General features: G+C 48.8%; 1 protein-coding gene across 9 annotated transcripts in view; it reads right to left on the reverse strand.

The window, feature by feature from the left end:
- The window catches only part of PRDM16 (PR/SET domain 16), a 306,350-nt gene that overhangs the window by 122,460 nt on the left and 165,421 nt on the right, over positions 1-18,469 (reverse strand). For 7 of the 9 annotated variants that reach the window (XM_071798575.1, XM_071798576.1, XM_071798578.1 and 4 more), the window contains one exon: positions 9,941-10,290. The exons of 1 other annotated variant lie outside the window; for it this stretch is intronic. In XM_071798575.1, the coding sequence (XP_071654676.1) occupies positions 9,941-10,267 (327 nt within the window). In that variant the 5' untranslated portion in view covers positions 10,268-10,290. Of the gene's footprint in view, positions 1-9,940; positions 10,291-11,829; positions 12,062-18,469 lie in introns of those variants that run through there. One more of the 9 variants, XM_071798580.1, reaches the window with a different exon arrangement.

Consider the following 18,469-nt stretch of genomic DNA (forward strand, 5'->3'; position numbering starts at 1 on the left):
AAAGAAAAACACACATACCCCAAAGTAAAGGTAAAATTATGCTGCAATCATCAAATCAGCCTTCTCTTCTTATCCCATCTGTGTATTCTCCTTGGAAATGCTCGAGTATTGGCTACAAAGCTACACGAGAGGCACAGTCCTACCTGCTTGCCGCTTCAATTGCTGGTATTTTAATCTCATCAAAGAATCGGGGTTTTCCTTCCTGCTGTTTTGACTTTGCTGTCTCTTGCTCTTGTCACATTCACTAGTTTTGAATAAGTGCAGAACTTGCATTTACAGAATTTGCAATCTGCGAGATTGTTTAAGTGATTTATCAAACGCTTTGACCGAGCACTCGTCGCTGCCCTGGCTCTGATTCTCCTTCCCACTGACGGGGTTTGACACGGGCCCGCGAGCGAGCGCGGGGCTGCGAAACCTTCCCACCGCGCTCGGCAACGCCGGCCCTGCAGTGCCCTCCTCCGTAGGGATCTCGTGTCTGACAAATCCAGAGTGCCAACAGCCAGGCCTTACCTTACGAACGATCCAGCACGGCGTCTCTGTGGTCAGGTCCATAACGCACAGAGCACCTGAGAGCGCGCCCTGCATAAACTTCTTAGCGTGTTGTTCCTCTTGGCCCCTGCTCCAAAGAGACTTCAACAGGTGAATTCACCCACGGTGACTCAAGGGATTGTGCACCGGATTATTCGGCATCTTTGGTGCAGCTCTGAAATGTTTTGTGCACTTTGTATGAAACACTCAGCACTTGTTATCCCCAAGAATGCTGCGAATCCACCCCTTCCTTCAGGATTGGGTGAAGAACACCCAAATGATGCTGCAATGGAGACACTGATTGTGGGCGGCTGTGAACGCAGCAACCACTTGAGATGAACTCTTAGCGTATTAAATTGGTGCAGGAGAGGGGCTCCTCTAGGGTTTCATCATTTAAGTAAAACAAATGCACTCTCCGGGAACATTTGCTGTCTGCCACATGACTTTCAGTGGTATAACCACTCAGAAACAAACTTAGAAACTAATCAAAGTACACAAATGCAATAAGAAATCTCCCCAAAAACAACAAGGAGAGATGGGCCAAAGCCAGAGCGGATTTCAAGCAGCCAGGATTCAGAGGGGACCAGATACAGAGTTTTCATCATTAATAACAGGCCAAAGACAGAATAAATGAAGAGAACTTGTTTCAGTTCAAAAGAGGTTCAAATGCCGCGCTTTTGCAGCAGAACGGGTGTGAGTCTTTCTCACTGAATCTGTTGTCTTTCAGGCTCATGGCATTTTCAATGCTTCCTCCAAACCCGGGTGGATAATGCACTTCCAACATGTAGGCTCTAGGTATGCACATTCTTAAAATCAACCACTCAACACGCATCCCAATAAAAGTGAGCTTTCCTCCCCATTTTCCCCAAGAAAGGAAGCTCAGAGCCCTTTTATGCATTGTGAATGGCCCACCTAATTTAGACTGAATTATACCCTAACCTTCATTTCCCCTTTACTTCTTTGCTCCATTCAGCGGTTTCTGACTTCAGCTAATTCACTAACAATCCCAGCTGGTCCTTCCCAGCTCCCGCTTCTTTAGCACATTGTCCAAGGGAACTATGTGCTCCCATCTACGCTGGTATTCCGCTCTCCAATTAACCTACTGCTGAGAGGCTTTACCCCTTCCACCATCCATTCCTCTGCACAGGCATCTTTTTAACCTTTTACTTCTTGAATTGAAGTTCAGAAGATCTCTTCCAGGTGAGAAGGTGGTAAATTTATTTGCCAAACGTGGTGCTGGTTACACAGGAAGACACAACACAGCAGCAGGCGAGAGCTATCGGAAAAGAATCTGCTGGATGCAGAATGCACTTCAAAGCCGAGCATTAAGGCAAAGATGTTTAGGACACAACTAAACAAATAACACAGGAATTTCCCCACTGTCTGACAGGCACATGCTCGTTCTTACAACTGAAACTGCTCAGCCAGGGGAACCGATACCTAAGGACACCTGCAACCAGTGACACTGATGCCTAAAATCTATCACACTTATTCCTATAGACTTATTTATTACTAATTGCTGATTTTAGGTGTCAGTACGGCTGGTGTCCGATCCACAACCCCGCAGCAGCGCCCCGCAAGACACAGATGGATTTGCTATTCTCATTATTTTTAAACAACCGATCTCTTTTCTATCATACAATTATAACGCTGATGATGGTAAAATGAACACCTGCACCTATGCAACCACGTGTTCTTCACCATGTCTGCAAGGGATCAGTCTCAAACGTGCCCGTATCGCAGATCTCTTTGCCGTGTCACTAGAGGTTGGTGTGCCCAGGGACACGGGGGATCCTGTGTCTGATCATCACTCGTCCACTTGCACAAACAGAATAACCCGGGCTAGAAACAGCTCTGCTGTCTGGGGAGAAAAGCCGAGACCTCCACGCCTCGGAGCCCCTGTCCAACACCTGTGGAAGCATCTGCAGACAATCCCACAGCAAACGGGGATAAGCCTCCCTGATCCAGACCAGAGACCCGTCTGTTCTGGCGTCTGCACAACGCCCGTGCTGGTAACACAGGGTCCTCCTTTCCACTTAAACTGTCGCAGTTATTCCAAGACCTCTTTTCCAGTGTAGATTAAACCACATTTTAAAAGGCCGAAACATCAACGTGTGCTTCCTGAGAGCCATTTAACATCTCATTTCCTGACACAACGCCAAGTGTCTTCTTTCCTGGCCAATGGCACAGATCTCACTGTTGACAAGATCCCAGATAAAACCAAGATAGACAAAATGTAACTGATGGCTGTTGAGCACCTACCTCACCCAATTCCTCCTTTCTTGTACATTTGCTTAGAAGCAAGCGAGCGGAATAGCAGCACGGTGCTCAGAAAGTGCTTTTCAAACCAGGCAGTGGGAAAGTCAATATGGAGCAGGGTGTCCATTTGTTTTGATTTATCTCACTAACTTCAATTGACAGTTAATTCATCAGAGGAGGAAAATGCCAGTCCAGTGAAAACACAACTCATGAAGGAGAGAACCGAGTGGAAAACGTGGAGTGTGGATAATGCAGGTAATAAATTAAAGGATGCAGTATCAGTATTTTATCATTCACATTCTGAATTTGCTACATTCCTACTCTTGCCAATTACAGTTTAGAGCAAGCAGTAAATTTACACATGCATTTACCGATACGTATATCACACACACACAAGCCCTTTAGAAAATGAAGCAACTTGGAAAAACAGAAAAAGGCAGGAAAAGCAGTCACTTCAGCTCAAATTTCTAAATCTGAAATTTCCAGCAGATTACCACAAAATCTTGTAATAAACTGCAGGCAAGATGAGAATTTACACTGTGAATGTTGGCTTGGATCCAAACCCCACCGAAACAACAAGGAGTTGAAAACGGGATCTGCAATAGCAACACTGGTCCAGCGCTCGCACGAGTGCGGGGAATGAAGACTCAACATCCTCCTGAGGTCACCAGAAATGTCCCCCTTGACGTCACTTATCACCACCAAACACAATTTCTCCCTGGGATTTTCCTTCGCCCCGGTGCCCCGTTCTCGCGCAGCAGAGGCCGAGGGACGCGTTGGGTTTGGTCTCTGCCCCGGCGGTGCTGGGGAGCAGGGGAGCCCAGTGGCCCCTGAGCACCTCGCTGAGCCTCCTCGTCCTGCCGGAGCCGCTGCTCACTACATCAGTCCTGCTGCTGCAGGTGTGACGTGGGCCTCAGACACCAATTCCCAATTCCCTCTATGCACTGCTCTCGGGATTTTGTCAGCTCCACCAGTATCTACTCTCCACCTTCTCCCCAGAGTCTGCAAACCGAGGTTTTCTTGTTCTCCCTCCTACAACAGCCGCTGAATCCTCTTGGAAATTTCAGCCCTGTTTCAGCACATCAGCATCAGGGCAGGTTCCCAGCCTTGGTGCTTCGTCCCTGCTCCTCCACTGACGGTACAAGATCCACACGCGATAGCACAGCACCAGCACTCACCACTATGACCAGTATCAAAGGCCAACTCACCAGAGCCACCTTTAATTCTTCCAGTGCAAAAGCTTTCAAGCCAACTCAAAGTGGTTCACCACAATGAGTCCAGTTCTACAGCCAAGGGTTTCCCCCCCTGCACTGAGCACCTTGTGACTTAACAGTAACGTTTCAAAGTTGTTCAACAACCCTTTCTTTCACTACAGAAAAGATGAAGAAAGCTACAAGGTGTAAGCACTAGACATACCTGACGTCTCACAGCCCTGGCGCTGACGACAGCTGCCCGCGTGGGACGGACAGGACGCCCACCCCACTCCAGCTGCCGACTCTCCCCTCCTTCACTATACAATCTTTATTCCCTTCCTTGCTGCAAGGCTCTGGGACTGTGGCTGTTGTCAGCTAAAAGTGGATCTTTTCCTTCATATCGGGCTCTTTGGCACTCATCATGTTCTCTTCAAAAATCTTTCAGCTCTTGTGGCGTTACAGTCACACTCCCAATGAAATTCCTGCCAGGCTGCTGTGCAAAAATACTTCTAGTACATACACATGTAATCCAGTATTTAAAATTTGCTTTAAATCGATAAATGGGATTTAAATCCCAACACGGAGCCCTGTGGAACGGGCGGCAGAGCTGGGGCAACTCGAGTCCTGCTCAGACCCACCACTTCCTGACCCAGGACCGAGGTTTGTCCCCTTCCCCAGAGCTCCCTGCTTTTCAAACATTTGGCTTTGGCGACTCCCTCCACCCCTTCCCTTCCCTTCCCTTCCTCCAAGTTTAAGGCAGTTCACCACTTACGGTCATTTACAGCTTACATCTCAGTAAATCCAGAAGGTGTCTGATGAAAAAGAGGGACTAGCCAAGCATCTTAATCCCCCTGTTCATTCATGCTCTCTGTAATGTTCTTTCAGGCCTCTGCTGAGAGACTGGGCTGAAATGAAGGCTGATAAATTAGTCTGGAGGGAAACAAGGCAGATTCTGCTTGTAAAAGGTCATTCCAACTTTGTTCTGGGTGAGGGTTTATCTTGACTGCAGCTGCGACAGACAATGGCCGGGGCCTAAACGGCAGAAATCCAAGCTCTGCTCATGAAATTACTGTGCTGATAAGGTAGAATGGACTTCGGTGAGATCTAAATGGGAAAAGGGAGGTGGGGGACAAGGGTGAAATGTAGGTATTTTTGAACATGATTGAACAGGGATGACACAATGAGATGTACAATTAAAGGAATGACTTGCCCGGGCATTATCTGAAAGTGAAGAAACATACTGCTCGCTAATCAGATCAAAAGGGAGAAAATACCCACTTGTGTGCGCGGAGCAAACCGGCTCGGCACGGCGCAGGGACGGCGCAGGGACGGCTGGGCTGCGGCTGCAGCTTCTGCACCAGAAAGGGTTTGAAACGCACCAGACACAAGGGTGGTTCTCAGGGACGGGGCTCTGAGCTGCGGCAGCGCCCGCAGGACAGCGTGCTGCTGCCAGGACACACGGACATGCGCTCCGCCAGCAGCACGCTGCCCAGAGCAGCCTGAAGAAGCCTCGCTGCAGAGCACAGCGGGACAGCTGGCTGCGAACACCCCACAGCCAAAAGTGCTATTATTTTTAAGCAGCTTTTGTGCGTTTTTGTGCAAAGAGAGTAAGCGACGGCAAGTTCTGACGCAGCGCTCTCCAGCCTGTGCCCCCCAACGCGCACACAGATCGCCTGCGTTGTGAGAGACGCCTCTCCTTTATTTACACATCCCACTTGGACGTGCACGTCTCTGTCGGTGCGAACACGTTAAATGGTCCCGGCAGACTGTCACAGCCCGAACCCCAGGACACCAACCAGCTCCCATCAGGGCCTGTGCCTCGGAGCGTCCTGTTCTCCGTTTGCTTTCAGAGAGGGAAGAGAACCGGGACATGGGGAGAGACACACAGATGAGTCCAGGTGGGTATTTTACACAAGGACACTTGGCAGAGCAGCTGCTCTGAGTCACAACTCCGGAAACAAAGCTCAGGATTAGTAACGTTTCCAAAGCCACTCCTGTGCGGGGAAATGCTCCTTGCAGCCAACGCTCCACCTTGTCTGGACACCAGAGCTCCTCCCGCACACTCCGTGTCCCAAATGTGACTCAGACGGCGCTTCACACCTTCCTGGGACAAACACCACCCTGGAGACGCCCCGCGCCGGGCTGGACGGGCTCTGAGCGACCTGAACTGTGAGGATGGCCCTTCCATGGCAGGTTGGACTGGGGGAGCTGGGAAGGTCCTTCAACCCAAACTGTTCCACGATTCTACATAAAATGATGCGGCCTTTCAAGTGCCGTGTGCATTCCTGTTTAACTCCAACGCATTGGCCGCTCCCTTCCCAAGCCCCGCTGTGTTCCCGGGCCCACCAGCCGGGCTTTCCTGGGGACGCACAGAGCAAAGCCTGGATTTCTGTGGCGGTCCAGGCTCCGGACGCGCAGCGCAGCCCCGCACCCCACACGCCTTGGGACACCGACCGAGCCGCTTGGCAAACCCTCCGCTCACCACCAAGCAATCTGTGCGATTTGGTTTTCCTCCTTTTTTTCTTCCCCCCCCCGCCCCTTTTTTTTAATGTGGATGATCAAATGCGGTTTCAGAGTCGGGTGTTCATGGATGCCTCTCGAAAGCTAAAAGAAAATATTTATTTCCTTTTTCTGCTTGTGAATCAGAATGTTCTATTTAAAGAAAGTGCCCTCTGCCGGATTGCTCATGAGTTATTACCCCTTATGGAAATAAAGGAGAAATATCAGGAGGTATTCTTAGTCATTCCCTTCCCCTGTCTCTTCTTTTTTTCCTTTATTCCTTATATACCCATGTTTTAGAGACGTGCCCAAGATAGAGCAAGATATCCTGGCATTCTTGGGCCCAAAAAAGACTTACTCTTTTAACCCCCACTGGAAGCATTTGATGAAACACCACAAAAATGGTACAAATGCCGGTCATTTCACTCGGACATCATAAGGTGCATTTTTCTTTTTTAATCCAGCCTCGAGATTAATGAATTATCCCCCAACAGATGCAGTTGCAGAGAATGGGACTTTGCCTTTGGTACAACGAGCAGTTTTCCCACACTCCTCCCTGCTTCTCTTTGGGAAGCGTTCGCCAGCACCGCGTGTGTTTAACACAGCGCATCTCCTGGCCTGTGTTTGATACACCGCGTGTCTCCTGGCCTGTGTTTGATACACCGCGTGTCTCCTGGCCTGTGTTTAACACCAGGTGTAGGGAACAGCCCAACAACCGCCGGGACCCGGCGCTGTCCACGGGCAGGGCTGTGGGGCCACGAACGCTCCTGCTGCACCTTATTCTTCCCACAGTTCTTTGTCTTTCACGGAACAGCTTCTATCGCCACCCTAAAGTATGACCTGGGAGCACTTATCTTTCCCAGGTAAATCCGCAGCCTGCTTCCCGCTGCACTGTAAGCGAAGCCTCTTGTGCTTCAGCAAATCGCCTCTCTTAAAATATAAATTAAAACAAAGGAACTAATAACTATGTTTTATTAATGGTATTTACCCTGCGAAGCAAACTGAGCTAAAAGCATATCTGATCGCTTCCCAGTTCCCCAGAATTCACTTGCTAAATTTCCCTCCAGGATGCGATTCCCATCCTTCTCCCAGTTAGCAAATTAAACAGCGCTATGATAAATATCATTATTTATTCAACAAAGTGATCAAAATCATTACGTGGCTTTTTTTTTTTTTAAAGTCCCAGAGGCAATAAAGTGAGAACGCGCTGTGATTTATTCGGGGACTCTGAACGGCGTGTTCTGTGCCAGCAGGCGAGGAAGCCATAGGACCAGGAGAGCAGGGCAGAAACGCAGTCGCGTCACCCTAAATAACCACACGGCTTTTGGCTTGGGGGGCGTCTCTGAAGGGGGAGCGCTGGATGGGCACAATGGGCACAGGAGTGCCGGGGAGTTCTGTGGTGTTCCACAAAGCACATGATGGAGGAGACAGACATTAAGAAACAAGAGAGTAAAGCGTGAAGAACACGTCTCTCCTGAAGCAAAAATCCTCATGTAACTGACGGGCCAGGCGATCCAAGCACACGGGTGATATCTCAATTAGGCAGCAATAAGGCGTTATGACAAGTCTTACACCGGCTTTCTGCACTGCAAGTCAAAACTACAAGTTACGGAGAACTATTGCCAAAAACGAATGTCAAACTGCACACGGAACACGGCAACAAGTACATCTGTCAGATCCACCCGTTCCGAGGACCAGCGCGGAGGCAAAAGTCTCGTCAACAAATTACAGGGTGACAAAAAACTCCTCCCCTTTCCTTTTTTTCTCTTGCTGCCGATTGTCTGCCTGCTCCACTTCATTAGCAGAGATGGCAACGTGTCCCAAGCTGCAATTCTCGAGCACAAGTGACATCCTGTAAAGCTGCCTGGAGCATCTTTAAGGCTTTTCCACCCTTAAAATCACAGAAAACAGCTCAGAAAGCAGCGCACGGGCAGAGATGGTTTGTGCGGCAACGATTCCCGTCCAGCACCCGAAGGTACCCGGGTATCTTGTTGTTCCCAAGTGAAGAGGCTGAGGAACCAAAACTTGATTTCTGCACTTCCTTTAAATGCACTGGGAGGTGGAAAACCCCGAGAGGCGCCTGCAAGGACGAGGTCAAAGAGACGGTGTGGGGTGTGTGAGGACAAACCGTCCTTCCCGTGGGGTGTGGGCCGACCCGGAGAGCAGAGCAGCACCACCACAGCCCCACAACTTCCACTCGGAAAGGAAGTTTGTTCAACCGTGCTACAAGAATCAACAGTATCGCAAAGTCAATGCAGCTAACAGGTACGGCTGATATCAGTGCAGAATGCATGCAGGGAACAATCTTAAAAACAGGGATGTAAATACGAACTTTTATCACAAATATAAAACACAAGGACAAAGTTTTGCCGAGGTCATAGAGAACAAGATCGGCATTAGTCAGACTTGGTCTGAGTTCCAGCAGCCAAGAGGATCGCGCTTCTTAAAATAAAGTCTTTAAAAACAAAGCCACATCTACTGCAAGGTTCAGAGAAAGAGGATTCACCTTCCGCACTGCAAATGATCAGTGCTGGGTATTCCTAGAGGAAGAGCGCGTTTTGTTTGAGAGAGACCTCAATGCCACCAGCACATCGGGGACCTCCAGCTGCGTCGTACCCATGGCCTCCAGACTGACAAGCATGGACAGGTATTGACCAGTATCGCCAGCATAGTAACAGAGAATCTTTTTTCCAAACACCCCACCCGTTTTGAAGCTCACACAGTAACACCACCACCATTCTGCCAGGCCATCCGCCACAAAGCAGCCAGCACGCAGGTGAGCGGGGATCGAACCTCTGGCTGCACTTCCCTTCACCTGCATTGGGAGGGAGAGGAAAGGAAACAGCTCCTGCCACCAAACTGATTTGAGCTCTCCGGACACTTCCTACAGCACGACAGCCCAGGACAGCTCAGCGAGCCCTTGGATAGGGGCATTTTTCCTATTGAACACTGGGGTTTGTTCAGCTCTTAGGGAAAAATGACTTTCACATTTCTTTATCTTCTCTGCAGAACAAGAACTCAAGAACACCTGGGCTGTTAATGGGTACATGCGATTTTTCTCTGACCAGTTAATAACGCCTGCACAGCAAACACGGGCTGCAAGTCAAAGGTAACACAGCCAACTACAAAACATGATGCGACTAATCATACTCCTTCCATTGCGACAAGTTCTGAACACAATTTGGAAATGACAAGCACTTTAAGAAGTGACCCAACATCATTTAAAACCAACCTTCTAAAATGGTGCTAGGGCAGTATCTGTAGCCCGAGAAGCCGTCTTTAAAAGGATTTCTGCTGCTTTTTAAACACTGCGTGTAATCGGGGATGCAAAGTAAGGCAGGGAAACACGGCATTAGCAAAGCCACCGCCTCTGTCCCCAGGCCGGTCGGGGCCCGATGGAGCTTCACGAACAGTTTGCACAGAAGACAAACGAATGGGATTATCACATTCAACACGCTTACCTCCCATCCAAAGTTTGCTTCCTTTAATGTGCTCCTCTGTACTGCCATATAGGGTCCAAATCTTTCCCCAACTTCAATCTTCTTTTTGGCCCAGATCCCTAGCCCTGCCCCTGGAATCGAAGATTCTCTGAGTTCAAAATCTGGTGGGATTGGAATGTCATCAGGAATGTAGACGGGAGCTTCATAGGGTGAGCCCTCCTTGGGAGTGAAGTCCTCGCTGGTGGGAAAGGGTGACGGAGGTCCGACCGGAATGGGGGACATAATACTGTCCTCTGTTTCCTCCTCTGCACTTTCGCCAGCAAGGAGATCAGGGTCGGTCTCGTACATATTATTTACAATCTCGCTGTCACCTAAAAGGGGAAACAGCAGAACAAAACACACTGAAATACTCACGTGAACATCAGTTAATCTCTTCTTGGGACATAGTTTCATAAAGCCTAGCTCGCGTGCTTTGCGGACAGGAGCAGCGGCGGAACAAAGGTCACGCTCAGCTACAGAACGCGGGTAAGAACGTTCAGCCCGGCTGCGCGGTGCTCAGCACCACTGGAGATGCGATGGAGGCGACCGGCGGGTGTTCACCCAAAGCAACGGCACAGAGAGGGACGAGCACACAGCAGAGGTGCCCAAAGCTCCCTCTGACCATTTACTGCTTTAGCTGGCTCAGTGTGTTTTGTAGGGGAATTAAAAGAGAAATTAAGGTAAAATACGACTGAAGTTTGATGGGGACTGCCTGCTGAGCGCTTGGGTTTCTTGGGCTCAACGCGCCACACAACAGGAGCCAGGACCGATGTGACCGTCCAGCTGCACCTCAGCACCGCAACAAAAGCATCACTAGTTTGCGATACTGTTTTACGACTAATAAGTCCTACATGCTTAAAGAGCGAGCATTTTAAACTACGCTCTCAGCCACAGCACACACGTTGTTCCACCAGACTCCGCAGGACAGGGACCTGGTTTGTAACGGTGCTACAGCAGCCAAAGGGAAAGCGGGAAGAGCTGGACCTGCCCCACTCTAAGGACTCCTGTGAACCATTTCAGTACAGAAGGTGGTTCATGGGTTCTCTCTTAGGCTGACCCCACTACTTTAAGGCCCAACAAGCAGCCACCGCCACCGGGGGACATGGGCTCATCCCCCCTGCGCAGCCCCCAGCAATTCTAAACCCTTTGTCCCCTCTCCCGCCAGCCGTCTGCCTCCTTTTTCCCTTCCGCATTCAACATCTCTCCTTTTCAATTTTTGAGGATGTCACCTCTTAACCTCTCCAATGAGCCACATGGGATAGAATATCTTCCACTGAAATGGGAGTTTTCAGCCCCTCGCAGACTCCTGACTGAGCCATCTGTGGTTCAACAACTTTTGTGAACTATCTATGTGAGAACCGGCCAGGGGACTCCAGGATCACCCGGGCGAGTGCGAAATCCAGAGAAATTCTCCACTGAACACAACGGATTTCATCTCTGGGATGCATTTACCTCTTCAGACTTTTAGTGCTAAACAGGGCTTTTTACAGATTTCACAATCTCTATCATACGAAGTACAACACTTAACATCAGACACCGCACTGCAGGCATCATAAACCAGTTAAACACAGACTTAGCAGAACTGGGCTCTTACATCTCTTATCCCCTATACCTGAAAAATCATACACATATATATCCAGTTCCAACTTCCACAAAACCATTAATGGAATTTCTCTCCAACCGCACTCAAATGGTTCAAGATTAAGCAAAACTCAATTTCAAACGCCCTTCATGAAAAGCAACTAGGAAACAAAAAAATAATTAACTATATATCTTCAAAGCATTTGCCACATTAACTGGAGTGCTCGTTAGCGTATTAGAATGCCCTGTTTTAATTGAATGTGAGGAACTGATATTGACGTGTCTCATACCAAACTGAGGCAGGGTTGATATCGCCTCCAAACACAGGGTCACCTGGCATTAAAGCCGTAGCTGTAAGGGAGCTGGCTGAAGCGTTACGGTGAGATCCCAAAGGCGGGTGAGCTGAGCAGCAGAATGCAGCTGTTCCAGATGCGGCCCATCCCCAGAGGCAGAGTCACCAGCTCCCACCCAGCACCCTCTGATGATGCCAAACACCAGCACGAACACCAATAAGTTTGAGAAGCAAGTTGTACAACCAGCTCCGAGCACGCTCAAGGAAAGAGATCAAGTCCCAGGGAGGCTGAAATACATAGAGATAGGAGGATTACGAGTGAAAACTGCGGATTCAGAGGGTAATCGTGTTTGGGGATTTTCCAAGAGGAGGCAATTGCTAAGCTACAACATTCATATGTAATGGAAATGGAGCTTTTTTTCATCCAAAAAGGAAAAAAGGGGGGAGGGAAACAGATGAAGGGGGAAAAGAAAAACACATTTGTCATACCATACAAGTAGCTGAAGTATTTTGGGAACAGATTTGCCATCTCTCAATTAAACATGAGGCAGCATGACTGTGCTTTCATTGCACAGTAGTTTCCACTATGATAACAAGCCCAACAACCAGCTCATTGTGGGCCTGCAGGCCGGGAGGGACTCCCACCGTGCATGTTAATGACCGACCTGATGTCATCGCAACAGCACCCAGCAAAAACCAGTGTGCTCTGCGGCACAGAGCAGGCTCTGCTGCCAAAGAAACCGGCCGGGAAGAACGGTGTAAAAGCAAGGCTCCGCTTAACATACGTATATATATATATATATATATACACACACTGCATCTCTTCTCTCTCCTCAGAATACACCTTCTGTGCGAAGGGCATCTCCTCCTCCAATGTTTTTTGATGCCTAATGCAGGTTTTCCTGCGTTCACGCCTCAGAAGCTCGGTGGCAGCCTGCACCAAAGAGGAGGGGTTGGCTTCCTTTGCCAACACTTCTTTTGCTCCGGCTTTTGAGCCGTACAGAGAAGAGCCTGCTCCAGCTTACAAATGCTTCCTCTGCTAGAAAGTGCAACCTCCTTACCCAAACATGTCGCCAGAAACACACTTTCATGAGTGTGAGATACTCCCCAATCCTGAAAATACCTGTGGTTGCTGTAAATGTTTTCTCTCCTAGTATTAGCAAGTCAAATTATTTTCTACTCTATGATTAGCCTCTTTTGCACTTAAGAAACAGGAATTCCAACTGAGCTGAAAAGCGAAACTGGGTTTATTGGAGCATGACCTGTGAAAATGTTCAAACGATACAAGTATAAAGACATCTCGCTATGGAACAGTAACTTTAACTTGCTCTGAAGTTAAACACGCATCTGACCGACCTCGTATTTCAGGAGACATCACCAATCTCAGGTAATATCTCCTTCTGCCTCTTCAGCTGCTAACTCAGCGATCACCACCAGGCACCAGGCGCCGACCGACCGGAACCTCTTCAGGTCACGATACAAGAGACACCACACGCACCCACAGGAGCAGCGCCACCAAACATGCGTACGCACGCTGGGTTTGTCACACTATCAAATATTTAGATCAATAGCTTCCATGTGGGATTTATTAATAGCCAGGGCAAAGTCAGCCGCTGGGGTTTAGTTTGGATTAGAGCTGAAGCATCTGTGACAAGCCCATCTACTCACATTGCTGCTTCAGAGTCGATGGAGCCCCTTTAATGTCTGGTTACCGCGTTGAGAGTCCTGCGACCAGCGCGCTGCAGAATCCCCAGGTTGGCCCCAGCGCACGCTGTACCGCTCACCAAGCTCTGTGCCCCTCTCGGCATTACCGTACGCGTAACACCACTGCCTAACAAACCAAAAGGCTGAGGACATCTTGTAGGTTAGGAGCGCTGCCCAGATCTCGGAGCGTCCCCAGGAAGAGCCGGTGGCTTTGTGGCCGTTCCCGGTGACAAGCCGCTGTCCCACGGCCCCTCTCCTCACCGCGGGGATTTCAACACCCACAACGTCTGCTGCTCTGAAAAGCGGCACAGAAATACAACTTGACCTTATTGTTATTGCCATGAAACTAAAATTAGTCCTTCAAAGCTCACGAGCAAAATTGCTCAATAAAAAGACCCATTGAAAGGTCATTTCCACAGATAATCAGATATGGGCATAGGCTTAAAATCTGTGTGACACCAATGAGGTTCCTGCAACAATGAGAGTGATGCTGTAGTGTTGGTAGAGGCCTCATGAATAATCTATTTAGCAGCTGTACTGAAAGAAAAAGAAAGTCTGATGTTAAAGGAAATGGTGGTAAAAGAAACAATGCATTAGATTGCAGGTGGGTCCTTTTGTATGTTTTGTATTTGTTTCCTAATTTGTGTAATAAACAGGTATTTTCATGTTCTAAACACCAAGAAGAACATCAGGCCCCCACTGAACTCACACTCTGCCTCAGCAGAGAACCTGGGATCTCAGGCCCAAGAGATAATTCAAGCAGAAGAGTAGAAAACAGAAACACAGACATAGAATTGGGACTTTGTAGCTGAGCCTGAACGCGGTGCCGCTCTGACAGACGCCTTCCTCAGGCATCAATTGCCTGTTGAAAGGTTTTTTACTTCATTATTCAAACTTTGCAACTCATTCTTGGCTATAAGTTTACAAGTGCATCCAGGTATTAAAACCATGCTATTGTCTGGAACTGCTTGTTGTTGGGCTATAAGGATATTACAGTTATCATCAGAAAAACCCCCAGCAGGCCAGGACCTGCCGCCACCTTTACAACTCCATGGAACGTATCCAGGCTCCTGCACCGGGTGGGAAGAAAAGAAAACCAGCACACCAAAAACTATTCCAGCTCTAGCGCAACACTGGGAAGAAGTCGTGGAACATTTCACACCTCCGGAACACGAGGCACCGTCAGCTCTGGGGGACAGGATTCTGTCTCTTTGCTGTACACTCAGTATGTTTCATCAGCAAAAATAGTCATTTTCATGACCAATCTGCAGAGCAGCAGAGCTGGAATGAACCCTCAGCATTCCAGCCCGAGCCAGGAGTGCAAACTCTTCCATTAAGTGAGTATGTGCTCGACTACTGCCAACAGCTGCCCGGGCTCATTGCCCCTGAGTGTCGTGCCACCCATCTCTAACTTAGTTCAGGTGAGTTGTAACAAGCACCTACATCCTATATGCTCCTTCCTGCATTCAGGATTGTGCAGCAGCCCCGCTGCCCGGCCCCTCTGTCAGAACAGCGGAGCAAAACCCCCAGGACATGTGTAAATCACAGAGGACACCCGAAAGCACCAAGCAGCACCCACCCAAAGAGACTTGGAGCAGAGGATGATCTCAGTGATCAGATTGCCACCTGATGGCCGCAGCTGAAATACAATAGAGAACCAGAACCCTGCTCCCCACTTGGCTGGGGCTGTAACCCCGCTCACCCAGGCCGGGATCCCAGCATCCATCCCCTCCACACGTGGAGCCCTCGCACCAGAGAAACGAACGGCTGGGGTTAGGAACACTTTAAAGCCTTTCCATACGTAAGCCAAAGACCTCAATTCAGGGCAAGACCATCTCTGGAAGTTCATCTAAAATATCTGGGTTTCCTTCTGCCAGAAAGGATGCAAATTAGTGCCAAAACCACAATGAGAAGAATTATTTCTCTTTCTTTAAGGATGGGACCGAGGCATTAAATGCTTCAGGGCCATATGAAAATAGCTTTTCCTCCACCCATGGCCAGTAAGGAGTAAGTTACTGAGGCAATTCCTTCCTCCCGCCCATCCAGAAACCCTCTCCCAACCCCGTGTCCAGCACAGAATGGCTGCACAGCACATGGAGCCTGACACAGCAACACCCGCGGCTGCGCAGGACAGACAGGGAGGGGACACGGGGCCACTGGAAAGGACTGGGATACAAACTGAACGTCTGCACACATAACTCCTTCTCCGCCTTCAGTTTGTATAATTCTTCAAGTTTCACGTTTCCGGTCTGTTTCGTCTTGACTGCCATTGTACCTCGCAAAACAGATTCCAATCCTCTTATTAAAAAGAAACAGGAAACACCTTACACGAGGAATGAGAGGTGAGAACGAGTACGGAGCAGAAGAGTTAATGGGATGTACGTTTCAATAAATGTTCTAAAAAAATAGCTGCTTTGGAACTTGGTTGTAAGATGAGCAAGAAGTAAAGATTTCAATTACCTTTGGTTTCAAGCAAAAAATTAAGTGTTTTCTTTTATTAAGGCGTTTCTGCTGGCAGAATGAAGAATAAAGGCTGAGCCAGTGTTTCGATGTGTTCCCTAGTGCGCGTTTCCCGCTGTGCCACCCGCAGGGACAGTGTCCGAATGACTCGCCACGGAACGCCCGTATCACATTTCCAGTGGGAGTCTGGTCCAACCCGGCATCGGAAACCTTGCCACACCAGGTCCTTTCAGAACCAAACCCTCACAAGAATGTTCTTGTCCACAGCCACACTTCACCTCATCTCCGCGTTTAGTATGTTGGTTTGTATTTGAATTCGAGATGACATTTCCACGATTGTTCTATGTTAGAAAATTAATTCAATGCATATTGGGATGCAGTAGATACAGCACGTTGTTATAAGAAAAATAAAAGCTCTACTATGTTATTATTAAAGCCACTGGAAAAATATTAGCCTTTGGGATTTGTGTCTCTGAACTATTTACAACATAATAGCTGCAATGAAGCGGCACAAGAAACGTCCAGCGTGTTACACATACAGTCACAAACGCTTGTGAAGAATCTATGGAAATCATTCAAGAGAAAGAAAATCTGGAAAGAAGAGACGAAACCTGAGGAGAACGCTCCGCTCGTCCAGAACAATCCCTATTGCTCCTCAGCGCTCTGCTCAGCTCTGCTACAAAACATCTCCCCCTTAAAAATCTATACAACGGCAGAAATGCTCCAATCCTACAGAAATTTCTTTGCTGGAAATGCAGTAAAGTGGAACTCTAAAAACGACTGCACGATAAATTCTCCGCTAGGAGAAATGTTACCTATTCAGAATAAATAACTAAATGCAGCGAGACTGGTTCTCCAGCCGCTAACAAACGGCGCTGGGTATTTCCCTCGGTCCTGGATGTCAGACCATAGAACAAGAATAAAGCGTTTGTAAGGCTCCAAAAGGAGACCTTGCAATTGGAATTCACGTCTCTGCCAAGCCAAAGCTTTTCGGCTGTTGTCACCGTCTCATTGTCATTCTGCTCACTGTGGGTTCCCCAGGGTCCAGAACAGGAGTCCAGGCATTATTAACATAGCAGATTAATAGCGGTGGGAAACGACATTTTCACCAACGCGCTAAATATTAATATTAATCGATAACAATTTCTATTTCCTAACAGGAACCAGACAAACACATCCGTGCAGGAGGGGAGGGCCGAGCGGACAGGACGTGAAACGCAGCGGTGAATGAGCGGCCCAGGCGTGAGGTGGGGGACAAGAGCTCAGCTCTGAGTGCAGGGCACACACACAAACACACACACACACACACAGAGCTCTGAGTGCAGGGCACACACACACACACATGCACACAGAGCTCTGAGTGCAGGGCACACACACACACACACACACACACACACACACACACACAGCTCTGAGTGCAGGGTGCACACACAAACACACACACACACACACACAGAGAGCTCTGAGTGCAGGGCGCACACACAAACACACACAGAGCTCTGAGTGCAGGGCGCACACACACACACATGCACACAGAGCTCTGAGTGCAGGGCACACACACACACACATGCACACAGAGCTCTGAGTGCAGGGCACACACACACACACACACACACACACACACACAGAGCTCTGAGTGCAGGGCGCACACACACACACACACACACACACACACAGAGCTCTGAGTGCAGGGCACACACACACACACACAGAGCTCTGAGTGCAGGACACACACACACACACACACACACACACACACACACACACATGCACACAGAGCTCTGAGTGCAGGGCACACACACACACACATGCACACAGAGCTCTGAGTGCAGGGCACACACACACACACACACACACACACACACACAGAGCTCTGAGTGCAGGGCGCACACACACACACACACACACACACACACAGAGCTCTGAGTGCAGGGCACACACACACACACACAGAGCTCTGAGTGCAGGACACACACACACACACACACACACACACACACACACACACACACACACAGAGCTCTGAGTGCAGGGCGCACACACAAACACACACAGAGCTCTGAGTGCAGGGCGCGCACACACACACACACACACACACACACACACAGAGCTCTGAGTGCAGGGTGCACACACACACACAGAGCTCTGTGTGCAGGGCACACACACACACACACACGCACACACACGCACACACTCACACACGCACACACTCACACACATCCCCAGTCACAATAGCCCTGGGGTTCGCCAGCCTTAGCCAAATCCTTCCAGCCAAGCTCAGCAGCTCCGAGCTCTGCAAACACAGGGCCTGGTTTCTCCACACTGAGTAGCGCAGTAGTCTGCAAACTGTGTTTTCCTCTATGCTCTAAACACTATATAGATATTTGAAAAATCAGATATGCACAAATTTTTATATATATATTTATATATATTTATATTCAGAAAATTTACCAGATTTGTATTTCAAGCCCGCC

Source organism: Patagioenas fasciata, chromosome 23, assembly GCF_037038585.1.
Source record: "Patagioenas fasciata isolate bPatFas1 chromosome 23, bPatFas1.hap1, whole genome shotgun sequence".
Taxonomy (NCBI): Eukaryota; Metazoa; Chordata; class Aves; order Columbiformes; family Columbidae; genus Patagioenas; species Patagioenas fasciata.